The 24,731-nt window shown below is 41.9% G+C and overlaps 1 protein-coding gene across 1 annotated transcript in view; it reads left to right on the forward strand.

The window, feature by feature from the left end:
• The first annotated feature begins 3,528 nt into the window (after nucleotides 1-3,528).
• arhgef7a (Rho guanine nucleotide exchange factor (GEF) 7a) overlaps nucleotides 3,529-24,731 on the forward strand; it is a 30,382-nt gene continuing 9,179 nt past the window's right edge. The window contains exons 1-16 of the mRNA XM_080478744.1: nucleotides 3,529-3,645; nucleotides 3,765-4,012; nucleotides 9,765-9,848; nucleotides 15,236-15,320; nucleotides 15,488-15,621; nucleotides 16,256-16,457; nucleotides 16,827-16,915; nucleotides 17,850-17,944; nucleotides 18,085-18,180; nucleotides 18,422-18,544; nucleotides 20,800-20,938; nucleotides 21,016-21,075; nucleotides 21,192-21,338; nucleotides 22,796-22,882; nucleotides 22,992-23,070; nucleotides 23,152-23,291. Coding sequence (XP_080334870.1) covers nucleotides 3,848-4,012; nucleotides 9,765-9,848; nucleotides 15,236-15,320; nucleotides 15,488-15,621; nucleotides 16,256-16,457; nucleotides 16,827-16,915; nucleotides 17,850-17,944; nucleotides 18,085-18,180; nucleotides 18,422-18,544; nucleotides 20,800-20,938; nucleotides 21,016-21,075; nucleotides 21,192-21,338; nucleotides 22,796-22,882; nucleotides 22,992-23,070; nucleotides 23,152-23,291 — 1,725 coding nt within the window. The 5' untranslated portion in view covers nucleotides 3,529-3,645; nucleotides 3,765-3,847. The remainder of the gene's footprint in view (nucleotides 3,646-3,764; nucleotides 4,013-9,764; nucleotides 9,849-15,235; nucleotides 15,321-15,487; nucleotides 15,622-16,255; nucleotides 16,458-16,826; nucleotides 16,916-17,849; nucleotides 17,945-18,084; nucleotides 18,181-18,421; nucleotides 18,545-20,799; nucleotides 20,939-21,015; nucleotides 21,076-21,191; nucleotides 21,339-22,795; nucleotides 22,883-22,991; nucleotides 23,071-23,151; nucleotides 23,292-24,731) is intronic.

Below are 24,731 nucleotides of genomic sequence, written 5' to 3' on the forward strand. Positions count from 1 at the left end.
GCTGTTCCAACTTATCACACTGGAAATGACACAAGAGTCACGTGTAAAGTCAAATAATACTACAAAGAATACTATTCTCATATCTCAGTATGTGTATAATAGTAAAAAACATTGTTTTTTAGTGGTATATCGTGATTTGTTTCCCCTCTATAATGCTGTATTTTTATTCAGAAAATGTTTCAGAAACAAAATACCACCTTTGCTGAAGAGGCGAGAGGAAGTGAATGGAACCCAGGCAGTTCTGCCAATGTGTTAACATCAGTATCAAATGTTGGCCTGTCAAAGTAAATGTGTGGATCGGAAAGCCTCGTACAAACTCTATCCAGATGAAACAAGGTGTGCTTTGTAACAATTTTATCTCGGGTTCATAAAACAAACTTTTTTTTAATGTGCACTAACCTCCCTCACAGTCCAGATGTTCCCAACGAGAGACAGGAGAAATGTAATTTAAATGAAGGGAAAATACTGCCTTATTTGAACTTTCTGGCCGTTGGGAGCTTGTGTAGTTTATCTATTATTCATCCTAATGCACTTTTGCCTGAACGCAGATCTGGTTTGAATGAACTTGGAGCCACACAGGAAGCGCTCACTGGGATGGTCAGTGTGGTCAGTATGGTCAGGATGGACACATGGTGACGGCCTCTGGCCTGATGAAACCACAAACCAAACATTAGCCTGGTTTTAGTTGTACAAACTTTAAAAAAGCAGGAAAAAAAAAATTCTAATTGAATAAAGCTGACTTTTAGTTGAAGCGGCACTCCCAGGAGAATGCCTTTGTTTATGGCACCTGTCAGACTGAGCGGAGGGAAAACCCCAGATCACTGTCTGACAGTGTTTGACACTCTTTAGCTTCTCAATTCAGATGTCGAAGTTCGTTTATTCTGCAATGTGTTGTAAATTAAAAACATTTCGTTGCAAAAAGAACAACTGAATTTAAACAACAACAACATTCTTTTGTGCTTCGGCTTTTTAAACTTACCAGAGTTTATTAAATTTCTACAAAGAGGCATTTTTTATGGTTGAACACATTCTTTTGGTTTTTGATGTTTTTGTGTTATAAAACAAAGTTTCATTTGCTTTGCATGTTCATTTGTGACTTGTGCATTGAAGAGTGAATATGATTCATACGAATGGATCCTAAACTCAATAATGATGTTAACTGCATAAGACATTAAAAAAAAAGACATTACTAATGACATTGTTGACCTTGAGCCTTTATTAGTCGTCAATATCCATCTTCATTCACCGACCATGTGGACAGTGATCTTTTTCCAGTCTGTGTTTCCCTCCCGGACTAGAATTTGACTTATTAGAGCAGAAAGCTTCACAGTCACACTAAGATAGTGTATCTGAACAGAAAAGGTGGAAGCAACATTAGTTTCATGCTCGTCATGTGTTATTGACATTGATGGAAAACACATTTAAAAATGTTTATTTGTAATTTTGTGGCTAAATGTGATATCAAGCCTCTGATTTGAGGATAATTTCAGTTGTATATGATGAAGAAGCCACTATGAGCGATATGTCTCTCTAAACTGGATTGACTCAGGAGCTGTGATCGTGGGAAGCCTTTATTCTCCATCTAAAGCTCACAACATCATATTGTGGCTCCGAGTGCACATTGTAAGGGATGGAGGGACATGAAACGCCTAGGGCCAGTCTCCACGCCTCACAGTAGCACCCATGGTTACAGGCCCATGGAGACAGGACCTCCAGGGTACGGCGGCGTCCCTCGACGCCGCCTGTTTAGAGCGTGGGCGGCCTCCAGAGTCAGCCCTCTTGACGACACACACACACACACACACACACGTTCAGATGGCGGGGTGTGATGAACGCTGTTAGGTTCAACTACTTAAACTGTTTGCACTATTGTTGTGTCCTTTCACTCCAGTTGGTCAGTTTAACTCCAACGTTAGAACTTCTAACTTTGTTCCAGCAACTTATTTCCTGATACGGTTTGTTTTTTGGATTCGTCGATTAAATAAACCTGCAGACAGCACGAGGTGTGTGTGTGGCTCGGTTGGAAGAGCAGGTTGATATCCAATCCCATGGTTAGTATGGCTCATTCATCATCAGTGTACGGGCTGCACAGTGTAGTGGTTTGCTTCATCCTCTCACAACAAGAAGGCCCCAGTTTGACCCCTGTTGGGCTTTGGCCACCTTTCTGAGTGGAGTCTGCATGTTCTCTCTGGTGGAGCATTCTCATTCACTCCCGTGGTCCAGAAATACACATCTGAAGCTAATTGTATTTTTAAATTCCCTCGAGGTCTCTCTGTATTTGGTGATCTGTCCAGGGTGTTGAGTTGGATGAAGACATGTGGAGAGAGTTCTAGATTCCGAGCGACAGCTTCTTATTACCAACGTATTGTCACAGTTTGTCAGTGTTCTTAGATAGATCCGCTGCTGTGTGAGGAACAAAGTTGTTTATGAAGTAAATGTGACCAACTGAACTTGACAATGAAACAGCTTGAGTCAAAGAAACTCTAATTAGATTCATTTAATGTTCACTACTTGATAAAACAGTACGGCTTACTTAAATAGTTTGCTCACCATGACTCAATCGTTTCACAGAGCGTCAATCTATTTAGTTGCTTCACGTACTTTTCTCAGGGTTTCCTAAATTCCTTGGAGTGAAATTGACAGTTATTAAAGAACAGAGCGCACCTCACTGAGTTTGCACAGGTTATGATCTTAACTTGATGCGTCTCATAACATTGACTGACTGAAATGAAAAGATGAGACAGAGCAGAAGATGCACTGAACAAATGGCTCCACCCAGTGGCCAGAGTAAGAACTACTGGTCCTTTAGTGGCTCTGGGAATTATCTTGATTATGTTATTTTGCATTTTCAGAGCAAACATAATACTCTACAATGCCCAGTTCCATCTTTTTAACTGTTTATAAAGGTTTTGTCTACTGGTTAATATATTCGTGTGATTGGTCGTGTTGTTTTAAATTCTATGGATCTCAAACGCTTTTTAAATTGTATTTCTAAAGAAGTAATTTAATAAATGTTTTGCTTTTAAGAGGCAATACATTTTGCGTCTTTATAAGTTCCATATAACGTTTCCCTATACAAAGTCGCTGCAACAATTCAGTGGAGGTGAACTATATCTTATAAGTTTATTTTTATATTTGTCCTTCCATAGTGAAGAGCACTACATTTAAAAACTGCTCACCTTTCCCTGAGTGCTTTCAGTTCACGGTCATGTTTTGCTTTCTTTCAGAAAATGTCTTCAAATGGAAATTAGACGGGTGACCTGTCTGCACAGCTGCTTTCCCTTTTGAATTGACGCCTGTCCCCAAAAGAAATAACAGATAATAACAGATAGCCCCGCGGCGCGGTTATAATAAACGGATAAAAGAGCAGGATATGCAAAGCCGCGCAGTGAAAGCCTATTCACGACACACTGAAGTGCTCTAACAACTGGTTGGACTGGCTTGTACCTCTCCTGTGATGTCATCCAATAGATGAGTGGCTGCCGGCGGCTGCGATGCGCATGTATGCAGTCCACTGCCTCGGCGCATCACAGCGAACCGCAACTGACAGCTTTCCATGTTCGAGGGGGGAAAACAGACCACTGAAGGGAGGAAACCAGACCTGCCAAATTCACACCAGCCAGCCGTCATCTGCATCCACCCGAGGTATATATACTGGCTCTTCCGCAGCATCTCTCCCGACACACACACACCGTCGGCATCATTTTTTTTTAAAATGAATTAATGGGAGGGGGGGTTAATGCTGTTTCTCTCCGAACGCACAGATGACATCGTAACCTGGGCGGTGAGCTGTACAGATACCAAAACACGGCCGCTTTGTTGAGGGAGGATCTGCTGGTCTCTGGACATGAATTCAGCCGAACAGACGGTTACTTGGTTGATCACGCTCGGGGTGCTGGAATCGCCGAAAAAGACCATCTCGGATCCCGAAGCGTTCCTGCAGACCTCCCTGAAAGATGGGGTGGTGTTGTGCAGACTGCTGGAGCGGCTCAGTCCGGGGTCCACGGAAAAAGTAAGAGCACCACACATCACACCCCCCCACCTCCTCCCCGCACGGCTCCGCTCCCGCATTAAACCCACCAACCCGCCCGCCCAGTCGGCGTGTCTGCTGCGCGCTGCCCGGATCCGTGAAACCGACGCGGTTTGTTGTCTGGCCTCTCTTTCTGCCCACTGATCCGTGAGGCAATTTCTTTTGTAGGTCACGGCAGTCCGTGTTATTGTCTGCGATGGTAGCACTGTGGCTGCACACACACACACTTACACACGCACACACGCACACACACACACACACACACACACACACACACACACACACACACACACACACACACACACACACACACACACACACACACACACACACACACACACACACACACACACAAACACAAATACAAACACGTACATGTCGGCGCGTAAAAGGAGAAAGGCCGTTGTTTGCGGATCTGCTCCGAAAAGAGCAGCAAACGGAATATTGAGTCATCAAATGTATCAAGGGGTGTTGTTGGACCCTCTCTCGCTTATTAGTCTTTGCAGTGAAGGCCCCGTTTCGACATGCATTTAACGCACGTCTGAAACGCACAACAGCACCGCGTTATTGCTTGAAGCGCCTGTTTTATTTTCCTCTTTAATCCAGGACGATGCGCCTCGTATGTCAATGTATTTTAATACACATAGTGCACACAGAATAATCAGCGAGGGATGAGTGGCTATCTGAACACAGCCCACTGCTGTAAGAGTGAGCCGCCATTGACTGCAAAGGCGCACTGGCGGAGATGGACCCCTCTCCCCTTTTAAAGACACAGCGCAGTCTTTTGTGTGTGCGTTAAGAAAACCACCCAAAGGAGGCAATGTTTTCCTGGACAGATGTTCTGCTCAAAGCTTACCTGCACCTTTTCACAATCCTGAGGATTTACCTGTGAAATGGCGAACAGGTTCTTCCATTTTCCTCCTTCAATTTGATAACGGGACTATTTCCCCTGAAACATTTCTGTGCACACAGGAGCGCATCAGATCTTGATGAAAATACAGCCTCCTTAAATGGTGGGACTGCATCCTTAAGTATGTCTGAACTAGGAACTGAGAGATTAATTTATTTATCCTTGTGATGGGTGAAATCCAGCTTGCTGCTGTTACGTATATCGTGGATTAAATGTGTTTTATTCCCAAAAAACTAAGAGGATTTCTCAAAACTTGGACTCTGCCATAGGTTGAATCACTGCGCTGTGGAAGAGCACTAACATATTAAACTAACACTGACAAAGGGGCCACATATTTGATCACAACTGGGCTGGACTATCTAACGTTACAGTATTATCTTCCTAAATCTTCTAAATATGTTCACTTTGTTTTAGCGCAAAAAGTAAACCCCGAAAATGTTCTCATTTAAAGTAAGTGGACAAAAGACAACCTCAAATTTTATTTAGAAAAAATGTGCATTTCCAATATCGAAGCTGCCGCAGTGTTTCTCTGAAGAGGAACATTGAGAAAAGTCTGTCGCTTCCCAAAACACAGTATTTCTGCAGCCGTTCGCACGTTTGTACGAATCCGGCCTGATGGTTTGGTTTGATGTGACTTTGTTTGCAGTTTTACTGCAGCGTCACTGATCTGGAGGCTACAGGCCAGCTGCTCCTCAGGTTTAGGTCTGAAACACCACTTTCCCCAAGGCCGCAAACTAAAAACAGTAGAGGATTTAATGAAATCATATCAGGCTTGATCGCATTCTTGCAGAATTGTTTCTCTGCGTTTGGTAAAAACGAAGTGGGAGATGCGGGAAACATCTGGACCGACTGTCAGTTGCTCGATCCTGGTTATGTTGCTTTATTGAAGAAAGATGTAAATAGGAGACACTCCTTGCTCGCCTCACTTGCATCGCTTCCCCAGTTTCCTCTACGATCAGCATATTGCACAGATGCAAGGCTGTGAAATGGAAGCATATACAATCTCACTTCCACATGTATTATTCATCTGGATCTGTTCAGAAGATGGAGAGATGGCCGTTATCAATAACATGGTGTGTGGATTGCACCGGACGTATGCAGGCAGGTTATTTGTGGAAAACTCTGTCCATGAAAGGGACCGTGAGAAGAATGGAGCTGAAAAAGAGCTCAAAATTTGAAGAATTATCTAACATTACATATACGATGATTGAAAGTACCTTTTGTTTTTGGAAGTGCAATGACTAACAGTATATTATATTAGTCGGTATATTAATGTATAAAAGATGAAGGATAACCAGAAACACCATAATGGAAACACACCAGCGTGTTTATAGAATAGTTTCTTTATATAACTCAACTGATTGACAGTATCAATATATATATATATATATATATAAACATAAACAAAGGCAAGAAAATCTTCTCGTTTTCTTTCATGCAAACTGATATGCACACAAGTATAAATAGAAGCCAAAGTGCTTGACCCAATCAACATTTAGACAGTTAAGATATTTCATATCTTCCCTGAATATAACAATAAAACGTGAACAAAGTGCTGCTGGAAAAGGTGAACCCTCAGGCTAATGACTACAAGGAGTTGTTCGTGTCCAAGGTCCAGTCCAGTGTCGAGCTTTGCTCAGGAAATATATGCAAACTTTTGGAGTTTGTTCCAAGTCGCCCCTGCCGATGTCAACCCGGCTTTACTAAAACAGAGATGGCCTTAAATCAAGATTAATCGACTTCATAGTCATCCTTTTAGGCCAGTCAGGCAATGAATTATCAGTTTCATTAATTTTACACCAATGGAAATAATTGAATGTTTTGATTACGCTCACTCGAAGGGAATGCCCAGACAAGTTAACTCCAAAATACAAAATTCAACAGCTGCAGGCTTGAATCAGTCCATGCATGAAGTCGAGCAAAGAGCATCCTGAGACTCAGCGCTAATGGAAAAGTGTTTTGTGAACTGATGATATTAAGGCTGAATTATTCAGGAAAACATGCTGCTCTACAAATGGTTTAACAAGGGCACAGCATCGGAAAACATCGTCCGCACAATGAAGTAAGGTTGGCCTTTGCAGCCTCTGGGCCCGGATTGCTCGCCATCATGGACGGGAGAAAGAATTTCCTAATTCATTAATGTGTCGTACACGACGTTCACACGACCCACCAGCTGAACCTCCTGTCGAGGCTAGACGGCGTTGAAGCACAATACATTGAAGTACATGTCATAAGATAAGATAAGATAAGATAAGATATCCCTTTATTTATCTCGCATGTGGAGAAATTTGCAGTGGTACAGCAGAATAGTACAGAGAAAGAAGCACACATAGCAGGAACTAAAAAAAGCAGATAAAAATACAATATAACAGAAGAATACGCACACGGTGCCTATAAGTGTGGACATGTACAGAGTATGGGGGTGGATGTATTTTACATAGTAAATACGTTCTTATAGATTATTGTAGTTATTGCACCACTAGACAATGGATGTCGAAAGTAACTCAGGCTGTTAAAGTTGCTCAGTAAAAGTCCAGGCCAGAATAGTTTGGAAAAAATGTCCAGAGAGCCAAACGTCTAATGTACATGTATATCTGTAAGCAATAGTTAAAAGAAGAAGAATCTTTAACCTTTTCTGACGACTGTGCAGGTCTGAATTCCACTCTCCCATAATCCAGAAGCATTCTTTGTACAAGCTAAAGAATATTGTTCCTGGCACAAAAATATCATTATAAATGACATTAAATAGTTTGAAAAATAAATAAATACAAACAGTTAATCTAGAAGGATCGGAAAGAGAAAAACCAGGTCAATGTCGATCTCCATTTTCATTCTGTTTTTGTGTTTCAAATAAGACGTTAAGACCAGAAATGTGAGTTAAGTGAGTTAGATCACCTTTTCTGTCGTGTATTCAAGACAAAACGAAGACACTTCCTTTATATATTTAGAGAGATAATTCAGAGTAAAATGTGCTCTACCTATGTGACGTCTTCAGTTGCAATGCTCTTGTTCAGTTAGAAACTGATATTCCTGTTTATCAGGTGGACATTGAGTGTCTTCATTAGGACTGTAAAGTTGGGAACTGCAGTGTGAAGTTTATTTTGGTAAAGTTTGAATTGAATTGCTCCGGACCAGTATAATAGTGAATATTTATAATAATACATATAAATGACAGAAGTTTTGCCTTTCGTTCTGTTGCATTATAAGTACATCCCTTATTCGTTCACACTAACAGTTATATGACACCTAATATCAGCAGCCTTGAATTCTGTTCGGAAAAAAATCTGCAATTCTCCGTCAGATTCTCATCAGATTATACATCTATCTCATCTTCTATTCTGCTTAATCCAACGCAGTGTTGCAGGGTCCTGGAGCTGATCCCAACAGACTATAGCCACAGGCAGAGTACGCCAAGATTGAATTTGAACAGCTTTTAACAAGTGTTGATCATTTCATTGATAAAAAAATAAAAGGGAAAAAAAATCTTGATCAGCTGTTTTGGAATACCGATTGTTGAGCCGTGTTTGCTTACCTGTTTTTCTACAAGTGTCACGTTTGCTCATTGTTGTTGAGTAATTTGCATTGGAAAGTGTTAAGATGTCCCTGAGTGTTTTCGTGAGTCACTGTGGCTGTTTTTATGGATGGAATTAGCCTGAAAAAGGTGCAGAGGACAAAAAATTAAATAAACAAATTAGGGCAATTGTGGTTTTTGTTGAAGAAATAAACCTGTTACAAGTCATCAGATTTGATCATGCTGCAAAGCTTTAACTTCCACCAGACAAATTTCAGTTGAGATTCTTTTGTTGTTTTTGTTTTTTCATCAATATAAGTGATCAGAATTGGCCATCCTGTAAGCATTTAACACCAGCTTTGCCAAACGTTTGACACCCCTAGATTAGAAGATGTGATTTCAGCCAATATGTAAAAAATTTTTTTTTATAAATAGTTAGACTTTATCAACTTTGTATTGGTCCTGATATAATTTGAGGGAGGTTCTCGTGAAGCCCCAGAGGCCAGAGAAGCGGACTTGAGATCAGGAGTTCACCTCTTTTACACTTTATATTTGTATATTTACATTGTGTGTACAATTTCTCCACTTTTTATATTGATGCACAAATTAAGCAGCACCCGTAATTTTATTATAGGAGACATGTAATGCCATTTAAGTTATTCTATTCTATTCTATTCTATTCTATTCTATTCTATTCTATTCTATTCTATTCTATTGTGGAGGATTTTCAATAAAAAAATAAACGGAGTTAAAAGCCAGGGAGCAAGCATTATTGGAGGAAGTGATATTCCAGGTCAGTCAAGAATGTTTGTAGAAGGCTTGACTGCAGAAAGAAGCATCAGAATTAATATTTGGCGCCTTCTTGTTTTGTAGAAAATAATGTGTTGGAGAATTGTGAAATGTACTTCTTTGACCTTCTTTCGGATATTGTACTTATAAAGTGAAAGCCGGGCTGTTTTCCAGTCGATGTAATATTGTTTGTCCGTGCAAATTGTGTGCTGATCAGTGGGGGGGGATCCCTGTTTATATACGTCATTTCCCCCGACCCACAGCTCCTCCAGGCAGCTTCTTGCACTTCCCCGCTGCGCGCCGCTCTGTGCGTCCTGCGTCCTGCGTCCTGCGTCCGGAGCGACTCGGGCCCAATCCGCGCTCTCTCTCGCGCCCATAATGCGCGTCGAAGCAGAAGGAGAAGATTCGTTTTTTTAAAGACCCCATCAAAGTCTCGCACGGCCGCCGCATTCGCGAGCCCAATGGGAGAAAAGAGGAGCGTGAAGTGGAAGTTTTCTTTCTAACCAACGTTTCCGTCTGTGCAGATTTACCCGGACCCGAAGAACGACGCCGAGTGCTTGAGCAACATAAAGGAGTTTCTCAAGGGCTCCACATCGTTTCGCGTCGAGGTAAGCACTCTTTAAGCACACATTTCGGGTGTTTTTAGGACAGGGTTTGTGCTACGGGGCGGTTTGAGACGTGCAGTTTGCATGTTCGGAGGGGCACAATAGACAATGCGTCCATGGAGTGGGACGGACGAGCCCCTGACAGAAGGAGGGGAGGAAGAGGAGGAGGAGGAGGAGGAGGGAATTAGCAGCCGAGAACAATCACCCATCGCTCGGCTCGGAGAGCCTCGCCTGACCGCTCTGGGGCGATACGTTTGCTTTATCACCACCATCCACACTGACCGTGTCTCGTCTGAGTAACAGCGATGTTGAAAGAACGGCTGGATCGTGTTTTGGGCGTCCTCATCATGGCTATGCTTTTGTCCTCGGGCTCATGCGGGACTCTATTGTGTCCACCTCCTCAGATCACCTGAATCAAATCGCCACTGCAGCTACTAAGATACAGGACAACTGTTACGTAAGCAGGTTTGGTCTTAACATGATAGTTACTGCCTTATGGCTGTGAGGTGAAGGGTCCAAACATGTTTCCAGAGTGAGGGATTCCCTGTTCATTTCTTTATAGGAGTATTTGGAGGTCTGGTTAATGAGAACATCCCTGTAATCCGGAGAAAATTAAGGACAGAGTGTTGTCTGTGGCCGAGTGTTGGGCAGTGCATAGAGGGGTCATTGAACCTTCCCACTGTGACAATGCAGCTCAGTGTTTGAGCTTCTCCCTGCAGAGAGACTGGGCGAGAGGTGGCGCTGGCCGGACACACAGCAGTGTCGTATGGAGCATGTGAAACATGCCATTCAGCAGCCACATACAGGGAAAGCAGAAGACATGCATTGTTATTGGACTGGGGAAGATCTCCGTTTGTTTTGGCTGACTACACGGACGATGTTGTGGCAATAATCCCCGGTTTCTCTCACCCTATCCACTCCTTGATGCCTCGCTACCAGCTGAATGTTTTGGACTACACACTGTCACCCTGTCATTTCTCTCCGTTACACCATGTTTGGTTCTCCCCTGGAAGGCTGTGATCAAATATATGCGACTGACTTTATTTGGGTGAACTGGCCAAAGCAGGATTACAGTAATTTGGGACATGGCAGTTCCACTGCTCGCCATCTGTGGAGCGACGATGGATCTGCTCCAGAGCTCTGAGCACTGCTGGCTCTGACCCCGGGAAGTCAGGACAGCCGATTAGAGCGAAGGGCCGCTTATATGTAAAGCACAGAGAGAACTGGCCCGTATTTTCTGGATTGCATGTTTAGTTAAGTTGAGGTGCTGCAGACTGTCTGAAACTCAGGCAGCTGCAGTTCCTGACCTTTTAACCTCTAATGGCTTTGACCACAGGAAGTGATCGTTGCCTTTCCCAATTCCCATGACCCCTCAGGTCCCACCGGAATAGTAACCTCACACCACATCCATCCTGGGATTAATTACAGCTCCATCTGTCAGGGCTAATGGGTGAAACTGAAGAGTAATAATCAAAATAAAGCCAAGCTGTTTAATTTATTTAACGAGAGGTTTATTTGCTCTGCTGTTTGAATGTCCTCAAGCAACATGGAAAATATAAAAAAGTAGTCTAAATCTTGAGAGCAAAAGCAGCATACCTTTAATCCAGAGGTGGGAATATTTTCTTGATCACATCCATCTGCAGCAGTGTCACTGTAAATAGTGTTCAGCTTAATTCTTTTAATCTACTTTTATGCCGCGTCACAGCGTCGATAAATGACGAACCTGAACTATACAGAATTGATTTGCCACTCTATGTTGTCGTTGTTTTGGCCAAATGCCCTACATGAGGCGTTCCCTTTCCCTACTCGGCAGTAAAACGAAGATCTTTGTCCGTCAAGAAATGATGTGTGACAAATTTATCACGGGAAATATTGATCAGACACTATTTCAGTTTGAAGATATCTCGTATACCAGATGACAAGCCGGGAAAATAATTGATAGGAAAATAGATCTTTACCCCCCAATGGAGGTGAATGCTTCAATAAGATATATATATATATATATATATATATATATATATATATATATATATATTTATATCAGTTGATTTCAGCGATGGTGCATTAGCTTCACACAGACATCAGCAGCTTTTGTTTATCACCCATAATCACCAGAGCAGGACACATCATTCCTCTCAGGCTGATTTCTCTAATCAGATTTGCCAACCCGTCGTCAGGCTCGCTTTACGAGGCTTTTTGTCTTCAGTAACTGAAACACATGATCGGCTGCAGTGTGGTCAGGTGACTAACTTGGCCAGGGAAGAATATTTCACTGCTTTGCCCTACAGAAGATTGATTGGCTGCCCCGGCTGCCTGTTTAAGGCTATTGTTTTAAAATAGAGAGGAATAAAGAGAACGACGTCGGAGGGTAAGGTCAGGTGGATGGAAAAACATAGAAGTGAAGCTCAGCTTGGTGTTCTCCACATTTTACATGTTGGATTATTTCATAGTGTATATATTAGTAATTACACTTGTGTCGAGGACGTACCCATACAGTTTTATACAATCCTGCAGTGCATTAACGATGTGGAGGAATTCTTGAGTAATCTCACACGCTGATGTCTATCATGTCACCACATCTCTTTTAACTGGTGTTTACGGGGCAGTTTGTTGTGGTACCCCGTGCCGCTACACGCTCGTTTCGTTGATCATAACAGTGTGGGAGTGATTTGTTGCACAGTTGTAGCGTGTTGAGTCACAGAGGGGTGTTGTGTTATTGTCTCAACCTGCTCTGAGGATCTCTGCTCCACTGCGATGCTGTGAGGCGCCAGCAGACAAGTCCAAGCTTGCGCCGTCAGTCATTACGTTCACACCTGAATCTTTAATGCCTGGTACTCACCATGTGTCAGTGTTAATATGACTTGAGGATGGAGGAGGAGCTCGCGCTCGCCGCACATAGTGGCGGGAAGAAAAAAGTTAGGAGCAAATACTGATAGTGGGCTCTACTTGGAATATTCTCCATGGATGGGGAAGAAAGTGCTTCCACCTGAATGCTTCACCGAGGAGAGTCAGACTGATTTCCAGGCACACACTCTCTCTGGAAGACGTTCACTGGCTTATCGCCCAGAGGACACATCTGCAATCAGAGCGGAAGATGGAAGCGACTCATATCTCACAGCCACTCATCCTCAAAGTAACTGAAGCGAGAGTAACTAGCCACTCGACGTCGTTAGTTGCTCAGGAAGAGAGACGGCGATACAGTCGCTGGCAGGCCAACGAGAGTCATGGTGATACAGACGGCTTTTACTATTCAGCTGCAGCTGAGGGACAAACTAGGATTATTATTCTTTTATAATCGTCAACAATTTTGGTCATGGCACCAACAGTACGAGCTTGAATGTCGTTTGTGATTTCTATCTGCAGTGCTTACACAGGATTTCGTACCTACTTATTGAAGTTTGGTTTTAACTATTTGTTCTAGTCATTGTTTAGTTTCTTCACCTTTCAATTTTTTCTGAAATGTTTCATCAAACTGCGGGTCGTAGAATTAAAGGGATTATAGGGAACATCCAGTTCAGGTCCCCTTTCAATCATAGGTCACACACACACACACACACACACACACACACACACACACACACACACACACACACACACACACACACACACACACACACACACACACACACTTCTACACTTTCACCACGTTTCATCACATAATTCATTTTTTTTAATAATAAACGAAGCACTTATATTCAACAGTCATCACATGCAGCGTTTATTTCATTAACAACACTGAAAGTACTTTCATAGGACATCATGGAAAAAGCTCTACATAATTAGTGCTGCTATATTTACTTGGTGAGTTGATCAGGCGAGCAGGAGAAAATTAATCAGCCTGATTATAATCTGCATACGTGATGAATCACTTCTTGTGATATGTTGTGATACGGTGTCGTCTGTATCTGTACCGACGCTTGGCTGGATTACAATCAATCATGCATATTTATAAGTAACTTAATATGTGCACGTGTGCTTTTTCAGTTTTGACCATTATTTGGTTAAATAAGTTACCTGCTAACTTTTCTATATTAGACAAATGAATGTAGACATCCTTCACTTCACTTGAAAAAAGATATGTCTTTAAAAAAAAGCAGCTTTGGTTCAGCAGAAGTAACTATAAAACATTCTTTCAAAGTACTAAAATAACATCACCAACATAACAGATTTGTAGTTTTTTATGACTTTTCTCTGAAGCGATTTCTGCCTGTTGGACACAAGAGACCATCAGTTCTTTATCTTTCTGTATTTATATTAAAGTCAGGGTCTGTAGAGGTGAAAGGCCCCGTGTCACAGCCGTCAAGGTCCCGCAGATTCAGTGTCTAACTCGAGGGCTTTCTATGTTGAGTTTACACGTTGTCTCTCTTGATGGGGGGGGGGGGGGGGGGTTCTCCGGGTACTCCCAATTTCCCTTCATGGTCCAATAACATGGAAGTGATGTTAATGAATGACGGTAAAGCACGTCCAGCAAGTAATTTGTGCTTAAATTCTGGATATATATTTTTTCCATCAGTGATTAAGAAAAATCAACAAACCACTCAGGTTTCACTCGTCCCTGTTGTTTTGATGTGAGTTGAATATCTTCAGGTTTATGAAGGATCATAGAACTCTGTCATGGGAAATGTAACTTTCTAGTCACTTTTTTTTAATTTTATTTTTTTTCAAATTTTAGAACTTGAACTACAACAACTTTAGTGAGTAAATTATAAATAACTGTTGTCCCGTACTTGTTGAAAGTAAATTCTCTGCATGTTGGTTTGATGAAAACACCCAATGTAAGGCTTCTTGCTTTACATCTGCAATGGTCTGGCTGCACGGTGCTTTAAGGGTTAGTACTGTTGGCCCTTCAGCGTATAAATCCATTATTCATGTGTGTGTGTGTGACCGTGTGGGGAGTTTACATGTTCTACCTCGGTCTGTATGTGTTTGATTTTCTCTGGGTACTCTGGTTTCCTTGTATGTTGAGGTTAATTGGTGAATGTATGTATATGTGTATCTCTCTCTCTCTCTCTCTCTCTCTCTCTCTCTCTCTCTCTCTCTCTCTCTCTCTCTCTCTCTCTCTCTCTCTCTCTCTGTCTCACTGGTTTTGATAAAGCAGAAAGCGGAGCCGGGTTCTTCCAGTACCATTTGTAATGCTTGTCATCCAAGAAATGAATAGTGTCGTCTGTAGCCGCTGCTTATATCTCGCTGTCTGCTGAGGTTGTGTGTTTTTCCCATTACGGCTGTCAGAGATGACAGGAGTTATCGATTAACTCCTCAGCACAGGCACCGCGGCCGACTGATGACACAGTTCTGCTGTGCTGGAATTAGCGATCCGGTCTAAATGGGAAATGAATTAATCAATGACTTTCTGGCACTGACGCTCTCGCTCTCCTGGCTCTCCTCCACAGCCGTTTGAGGCCAGCGACCTGCTGCTGGGACTGAACTTTTCAAAGGTGCTGAGCAGCCTTGTTGCTTTGAATAAAGTGACAGCAGGTCAGTAAAAAATAAAAAATAAAAAAATGTATGTTTGTCTGTAGAATCATGACACATGTGAGTGTTTTCTTTTTCTTATTGTTATACAGGCAGGTAGTGATGAGTGTGTGGGTGCTGACTCCAGCTACCAGGTCTGGTGTATTTATATTCTGCTCTCTTGTGTTCAGATATCGGCGTGGGCAGTGATTCGGTGTGCGCCCGGCACTCCTCGGCTCTTCGCATCAAGTCGTTTGAGTCTCTGTCCTCGCAGGCTTCGCTGGGCCGATCCTCCAAGCTGCTGCAGAACCAGTTTCGGAGTCTGGTAAGGTCGTCACAGTGGATATGAACCAACCACACCATGAAATCTGAACACTTACCACCTGCCATACATTATCAAATCAAAAAAAAAGTACTGGTGTATGCATTCAGAGCTTTTCTTTTTGGTGATTAAGTGTCTGGGAGGTGTGGCATGAATAATCAATAATAACTTGAAGTAGTTACTTCAGTGAATTAGTACATTGATTTTTTTTTTTTTCAATGCTTAGTCACTGTTTCCATGTTTTCATGCCAGTAAATTATATAGTGAAGGCTACAGGCTGCACACCCATGTGTAGTATTTTCTGTTATTTTGATTACACCTCAACTCAGGTTTGTTAAAACGCTATAGGAAAGAGCATGAAGGCCCATTGTTAATATGCATCAGCAATGACAAGAGACATTTCCTGTCACTAATCGATGCAGCCTTGTTTACGTAGGTATAGTTTTTTTAATGAAACAATGCATGAAAAGTCAAACAGATGAAGACGAAAACTTAATTTGCCACATTTGCAAATGCATAATATTGATAACAACTCTTTTAGGAGCCTTGTTGCCGTAGAGACAGAGTCTTAAATATGTAAGAACTGTTGATTGATGCTTCAAAAAAGCCGGTTTGCTTCTTCCCCCCCGTCCATCAGGACATGTCCGAGAACAGTGGACAGCAGCTGCTGGTGAAGGCACGTTTCAACTTCCAGCAGACCAACGAGGATGAGCTCACCTTCAACAAGGGGGACATCATCGGCGTGACGCGCCAGGAGGAGGGCGGCTGGTGGGAGGGGATGCTCAATGGCAGGGCCGGCTGGTTTCCAAGCAACTATGTGCGTGAGATCAAAGGCTCGGGTAAGTACCATGATTACTGTTTGTCTCTATTTATATTGGATGTACTGAGTCAAAGATGTGGTTGTTGTTGGGAGTTGTTTGTCTGTATGACTCAGACACTATATTTGTTGAATCAAGCTGTTGAGAGACTTGTGTGCTTCTCATATTATTTCTAGAATGAGTCAGAAATGTTGCTAAAATATTAGTTTTTGTGATTAGATTCTTCAGGAATCATTAGCACATTGTCTGTTTGGAGAGAAGATTGTGTACGAATCAGATGGTCCAGTTCAAATTACTGACCATCTGATGGACGTACATCAGTCCAGAGTTTCTTGTTGCTTGAAGCACTTTTCTGTACTCTAACTCGCTTGTTCTTTTTTCTGTCCGCAGACAAACAAGTGTCCCCCAAGTCTGGGACCCTCAAGAGCCCCCCAAAAGGCTTCGACACGTCAGCAATCAGCAAGACGTACTACAACTTGGTAGGAGAGCAAGTCTGCATCTATGCTTTCATAACTATAAATCATCTCTGCCGTTTCAGCAGCGATATTAGATTAACGCCTGCTACATTATGTGACATGGATTTCAGACTGTTGCCATCTACCCCAGTCTTCTTCAGTACGTAAGAATATCCACATAATCATCTAATGCACGCTGCCGGTGCTTCAGGAGATCAACAACCAAAGCTTTAGTAGCACCTTTGTGCAGGAACAAAGCTTGATATTGATGCAGATGGGGAATGTGGATGTGGTCCAGCATGTTTACCTCCCTTGTAATGTAAACTGTTGTTTTGATGCACCACTGGTGTTGTGTTGATTGCCCTGTCACACCCCGCTGCTCTTCTACTGGTTATTAGAAGCTGCAGCTTGTAGCAGCAGTCACACTGTGCGCTACAGGGAGGCAGAGGTTGTGAATCTCAGGCTGCCCTGCAAAGCTGTCTCACTTTCCAATAGAAGACCACAGATTTGAAGTCGCGGGCAAAGATATCATCACCATTGTTTATCTTTCCTGTGTTGTCCCCTTGAGAGGAGCTGTCTTCTTGGTTATGATTTGCTAATAATGTTTTTATTATGGAGACACTCTTATTTGTGAATGTCATCATTAGTCACAGTAATGCAAGGCAGTTTTATTTGCACAGCACATTTTAACAAGAAAATCCCAACTTCCTGACATCAACCTATATAAACAGTAATAAATTGCAGCCTAATTTAAAGAAAGGTGAATGAACGTAGTGGTTTATCAGTGCCAATTTGATTCCTCAAACATGGGATCCATGTGTACAGTTTAAAATCACCTTTTCACTTAATAATTAATAGTTTGATCCAGATTTTCACACTAACTTGTATAGAATACTGTCATTTGATCTATAGCAGCACATCTATTGCAACAGCTTTTCTCTTTTTATTTTTATTTTAGGTGTTACAGAACATTTTAGAAACCGAGACAGAATATTCCAAGGATCTTCAGAATCTCCTGACGAACTATCTGCGACCTCTTCAGAACATTGACAAGTATGACCCATTTATAGATCCCAGCCAGTAAAGCAGGCTGTGCTTCTGGGATTGTTCTGTCACATCAATCTTGATTAATCTGATTTCTATGTGCTGATTGTGTCGTCACCATTTTGCTGTTTCTTCTCGCTGTCCTGCAGACTGAGCTGCTCGGACGTAGCTCTCATTCTGGGAAACCTGGAGGAGATCAGCACCTTCCAGCAGATGCTCGTTCAATCGCTAGAGGAGTGCACCAAGTTAGTCTCATCCTGCACACAACAGCCACACTGCAGCATCATCCTCACTGCCTCAGAATGAGCAGAGACCTCTAGTGTTAAACTGCATGTACTGCAGGGATATTGATTAAGACCAAATGCTGCACATGATAGTGTATTTCTGTATTTTATAACGTTTTTAGCTTGTGGCAAATACACAAATAACCAGTTTGTTCTCTTGAGATCAGAAAATTTACTCAAATATCTTTTTGCTTTTCTTTAGACTTCCAGAAACCCAACAAAGGGTGGGTGGCTTCTTCCTCAACCTGATGCCACAGATGAAAGCTCTCTATATTGGCTACTGCTCCAACCATCCCTCTGCAGTAAATGTCCTCACCCAGCACAGGTACGTTGGTTTGATATTCATCTTGATAAGAAGTCATGGCAACTGGTTACATGAAAATAGAAGCAAGTATTTGTACTATAGACACTTTATGATGGGAAGTTTGGATGGAGACCGGGTGTATAGTTGTTGTTCCAGTTATAGTTATTGGTTATGTGGTGATTGCACTAGAATGTGGTATTGTTTAATTGTCAGTGTTAAAAAGAGCACAGGAGGAGGATGATCTAAATACTTACTCCAGGTGACATCGAGAGAAATGGCTTTATTAAATGAACCAAATCTTCATGAACCAATTCCTAAAACAAAGGGCTGCACTGGAGTGTCCAGAGAATGGCAGCCGTTGCCATTGGTGTATGAATGACGGGGTAAATGTACGTGTCAAAGTAAAGTTCTTTAAGACTGCCTGTGGTGGGCGGAAAAATAATCTTTGCATGAATACTGTAGAACAACTTATAAATACTACTAACATCTCGTAGTAGTATTATGTGTCTCTCTTTCGTCTCTTACTTCTGCTGTGAATAGCTGCGATCAACCACAGGCACTGTTGGTAGACAGTCAGCTGTTACCACAGAAACAAGTCCGTCTGAAACACCGGCTCTGTCCCACATCCACAGGACTTCTTTCTCTTTTCCATGTGACCATCACCCGCTTCACCACACGGCTTCTTCTGCATTAACACAACAAATCGATTGAGAAATGTCTTAACGCTTAATGACTTTGACCGCCATTTGTGAATTTAAGAGGAGGCGAGATCTCTCGCTGGCCGCAGTGTCGGTCAAGCTGATGAAGATTTTAGGGCTGCTCTCTTCTTTGTTTATAGATCTTTGTATATCTTAGCTGTTTTCTCAGCTTCTACAATGAGAGTTGTGACGATGATTTTCCAGTTTTTGTTAATAGTGTTGACATTAATAATCCGCTGTCTATGGATGCAGCCGCCTTTTCCTAAATCACTACTCATCTCCTTAGTTTTCTCCATGTTTGGGAGGTAGTTCCTCCACTTCCCGGGTGAAGACGTCTATCATTTCTGTTTTTGATCAAACCCGCCTCATCTGCATCTTCAGACACACAATATTGTGGTTGGAGTGGATCTGTCTGGGGTCGTCCCGGGTCGGCCAGGTGAACCGAGGACGGGCCAAGTACACAGCAGTGCAGGGGGCCCTGCTCGCTGTGGTTTGTCGGAGGTGTTGTTTTCTTGTCTGGCTGACAAGCGAGAAAGTCCACACAGTGTCCAGTTACAGGGAGACGTGTTGAAGAAAAGTTTCATAACAAAATGTAGATTTTAATTAAAATGTTTTCATTTATATATATAGTATTATATATTTTTTTGTAATCCGGTATTTTATAAATTCTTGATTAAACTGCAACAAATCTGTTCCAAATTAGGTTTCGGCTATGGTGTTATTATTTAAGATTGCAGTTTGTCAACATAACTTGCCCACTTCATAGATTTATTTTTTAATTCGTAATTGTGACTAAAAATTTGGGAAAAACTAAATTCTGCACTAATAATTGTGGAACACTTGAATACAGCAGTGTGTTGTCTGCTCTTCTATAAAGCTGAAGTAAGTTGAAAAGAAAATACTCTGCAGAGAAATCGACAATGAATTTATTAGCTGCTTCCATATGTGTGTGACAGTTTTATTGGCTAAGAGTTAATTGCCTGCATTATATTGGTGATTTTGTTTGAATAAAGTTGTATAGGGCCGATTGGAAATGTTATTTATTGTTATTGCTTCGAAGAAACAATGAGATACTGTGTGGCAGCTATTTAAAACGAACACAGAATAGAAGATATACAAGTAAAACACAAAACAATGTGCAGACAACTAAAATATCTTTTCAAGAAAACCAAGACTTTAGGGCTTGTTGCACTTCAGTCCGAGGACGTATTAAGTTTGGCTGCTTGTTGGTTAAAAGCTGTTTTTTAGTGTGTATGACGAGGTTCTGTAAATCTGTATATCCTTCAGGTGATGTCAAGGGTCTCGCTTGACTTTTTAATTATTTTGCCGGTTTAAATGTCTAAGAGGAGGCTGAAGAAACTCTCACTGCTTTTTGAAGCTTTACAAATGATTCAGCCGGCGATGAAGGAGGCGAGTTTGGGCCTTTTTACCTGAGATGTGTGTAATCCAAACGAGGTCTGCTGTGGTGTGTACCCAAAGGATTTAAAAGTCCTCCGCGTCTAGTTTCTTCTCCATAAATGTAAAGGGAGTGTTAATAACGGCGTTGTAAGCAAAGTCTCGTTTCCCATCCTCCTGCAGTGAAGTATTGGGGGAGTTCATGGAGGGCCGCGGGGCAGTCACACCGGGGATCCTCACCCTGACCACGGGCCTCAGTAAACCTTTCATGAGACTGGACAAATACCCCACCTTACTCAAAGAGCTGGAAAGGCACATGGAGGTATGTGTTGATGCACAAACGTCAAAGCTCGTGCTGCGCAGCGTGTTTTAATGAGCAACATGTTTCTATCCATCCAGGAGAATCATCCCGACAGGCCAGACATTCAGAAGTGCATGGCGACTTTCAAAAATCTTTCTGTAAGCTGTTCACACTTCCTTTCGAGTCAGGCACATCACATAACCAGATTTATATACGGGAAATTGAATTGAAAGCCGCTCTTGAAGCTGTTGTCTGTCGGTTCCCGTCACGGCAGGCGCAGTGCCAGGAGGTACGCAAGCGCAAGGAGCTGGAGCTGCAGATTCTCACCGAGTCCATCCGGCTGTGGGAAGGAGACGACATCAAGACTCTGGGCTCGGTCATCTACATGAGCCAGGTCTTAGTCCAGAGCCACGTGTCAGAGGTACACGCACCACTTCTTACAAAATACTACCAGTCCTCTAAACACACTCACACAGATCTTAAAAATGTTCTATATTTCTACTGTTAATGCAGCAATGAACATCCATCAGTAAACTTTGGTTAAATTTGTATCAGAGATTCATAATAATTTGGTTACAAGTTAGAAATAAACGCAAAGCCTGAAAGTGCTGACTCACAGTTATTTGCTTCAGTCTCTTCACTTCATTACACAGCAGAATATGGTGCTGAACACCTAGTTTGTCCCATTAATGATCAGCCACTTAAAGTTTGATTCAAAATGATTGACCCTCTAATGGCGACAAACAATTCCTCGTACTGTGGGAATGTCACCTTTTTTATAGTTCCTGCCAATCAAACCTTTGCAGATTCAGATGAAAATGTGTTTAAAGTGCGATCCCTTCTTTCCCGTTGAGCCTTGAGCTTTTGGATGCATCTGAGAAAACTAGAATACTATTTTGAAGTTAACGGTTATTACTGATGTGTGCTGATATATTTTCAGTCATAAAACTTAAAACAGAAACTTTTTGAAAGTTAATTTGTGATAACTATGAATTTGTTAATTATCGAGGAACTGTGTTTTTATGACAAATAGAAACTCTTCGACGACTTGTATTAATTTGGTTTGTGTAATATCTCTAAAACAAATAAAACTTGTACTATTAGAATAAAACCTATGTGGAAAACGAACCTTTTCTGTTTGCCTGGACAGTAGACTGTTTGTGCCGCTGCCTCACTGCTCTAACTAGTGTGTCTCAGTGCTTTTCTGGCTAATAATAGAAACTAACAATTAAAGATTTAATCATGTTATCCACAGGGGAGCCATGGATTAATCATGATTATTCATCATTTGGAAATGTGGTCCAAGAAAATAATTCACATTCTACACTACAGCTTGTGAACAACTTGAGTTGCGTGGGTGAAAATAGAACTGGTGCTTATCGACTGTCCTATCTTTGTATTTCTGTGTTGGGACTTTATGACAAGCGGTCTGCGAAGCTCCTGGATCTTTTTGTTGATTCTCTTCATGCCTGTTGCTGTGACAGCTGTGCTTTGTCTTCTGCTTCTGGATCTCCATCAGCCCTGTTGTTAGTTACTTTAGAATTTCTACAGACCAAAACAAACTAATTTATTCAACCACAGATCAACGCACTACATTTGAGAAGTGTTTGAAATGTGATTGAAAGAGTTCGACCATCTCTTAGGAAGTATTGAAACAACTCTGTGAACCAGACGGTGTTTTTAAACTCCCGCTTGTGATGTGACAGATTTTACCAATATGTTCTCACCAATGAACTTTTTCTCTAATAATATTTAAAATTGCTTTATTTTGATGGGCTTTTATCACATCTTACCAAATCTGTTTAAAATCTGCACAAACCTCCATATGAAATCATTCTTCCCCACATATTTCCTCTTTCTTGTTTCCTCCTCTATCAGGAGAAGAATGAGCGCTACCTCATGCTCTTTCCTCACGTCCTGCTCATGTTGTCTGCCAGCCCCAGGATGAGTGGATTCATATTCCAGGTCAGTAACACGGGAATCAATCGAAAATCAATGTCTTTAACACCACTTGCCAGTCTTTAACTGAAGAAGTGTTTTTTCATGTGTCTAATTTGGAGCTCTCTCTCTGCAGGGGAAATTGCCTCTGGCTGGTATGATCGTGACCAAACTAGAAGACTGTGAAGCCCATAAAAACTCATTTGAGCTCAATGGTAAGGTCGTGACGCGAGCACGCCGTTCAGGCGAGTCTTTGACATGTGCCAGGTTCAGCAGCATCCGCCCTGTCCTTTCAGGCACCATGTTTGACCGCCTCCAGGTGGCGTGCACCAACCAGCAGGACCTGCAGGACTGGGTGGAGCACCTGACCAGACAGATCAAACACACGGCCGCCACGGCGCCCAGCCACAAGCCGCTCACTGTTCCCTGCCACACGGTCAGAAACACTTCATTATGTACCCACATGCTGACAATTTTCTTTCTATTCATCGCCAGTCAGTCTATAGGAAAACAACATATATATATTTGCATTGTTTATCCCATGCTGTGATCAATATGCTATGAGAGGTTGGCCAGTATAATGTCAAGCAATCATCAGAAATCACTATAAGCCACCTTGTCAAGTGGCCTTTTGCTCCCACTACAATTTCTGTAATGCACAATTGAGGTTAATGAACTGTATACAAATGCATAATAAACATTTGTCCCCAGAATGCATTTATTTTCAAGTGGCCATTTAGCATTTTGATGGCTGTTTTGCAGAAGCAGGAACCATCGTCCCTGAGACTTTGTCAAAGCTGTGAATTTCCACTGGTTATAAATATCCAGGTTTCTGTCTTAAGGTGGATTTAAAGCATATCCAAGAGCCTGTACAAGTTTTCTGCTACAGTTAGATTTTTGTGGTGCGCTCGCCTGCATACAGCGATCAGCCATAACATTATGAAAGTGGATAATACAGAATGTCTTTGACAGCAGGAGGGAACAAACAGATGTCTTACGGGACAAAGTCGAGCTGGCTGAGGCTGTGTGGCGCGTTTGTGAAATGTGCTGCCGGAAAACATGTAGTGGCTGCATTGTTTCAGACCTTGCGCAGCCTTTCGTAGAATCCATACTCCCAGGTGGCAGTCGTCTGAATTCGGCAGGATACGGCAGACTGCCTCAGAGAAATCATATAATTCAGAAACTGTTTGGAGTGCCGTCAAATTTCCCAGCTCTCATTCCAATCAAGCTTCTGTGCTGGATAAACCTACAGGAATTTAAAGATCTACTGCTCAATCGTAGTACCAGCAAATCTTCAGAGGTCCACTTGAGATCATGTCTCAATTATTCAACACAGTTTTCTTTTTATTATTATTTTTTTATTTCACTTTATTTTGACAAGTAGGTCAATTGAGAACCAGTTCTCATTTACAGTGACAAGCTGGCCAAGAGACAATGAAGCACAAAGAAATACAGAGAAAACAAATATCTACTTGCATCCAATGACACAGTGTCATCCAACCTTTAAGTCTTTATAAAGTTATATATTAAGAAACAAAAGATACAAGCTACAAGCAAGTGCAGTGGTCCTTCATTATTGGTTGTATGCAGTGTTGCCACAGTAATCCAAAGTAATCCAATTACTGATTACTAGCCACTCCTTTAAAAAGTAATTTAGTTACTTTACTGATTACTTGTTTTTAAAAGTAACAAAGTTAGATTGCAAGTAACTTTTTAGTTACTTTCAGCAGCCCCCGACAACACGCCCCTCCAACCTCAAATATAAAAATAACAACCAGTTTTACCAAAACTGAGTTCTGATCACCGGCTGACCTCCTGCTGACACATATTTATATATTAATATATTTATATACATATTTAACCTTTGACCTTCATT

Source organism: Lipophrys pholis (assembly GCF_963383615.2).
Source record: "Lipophrys pholis genome assembly, chromosome: 13".
NCBI lineage: Eukaryota > Metazoa > Chordata > Actinopteri > Blenniiformes > Blenniidae > Lipophrys > Lipophrys pholis.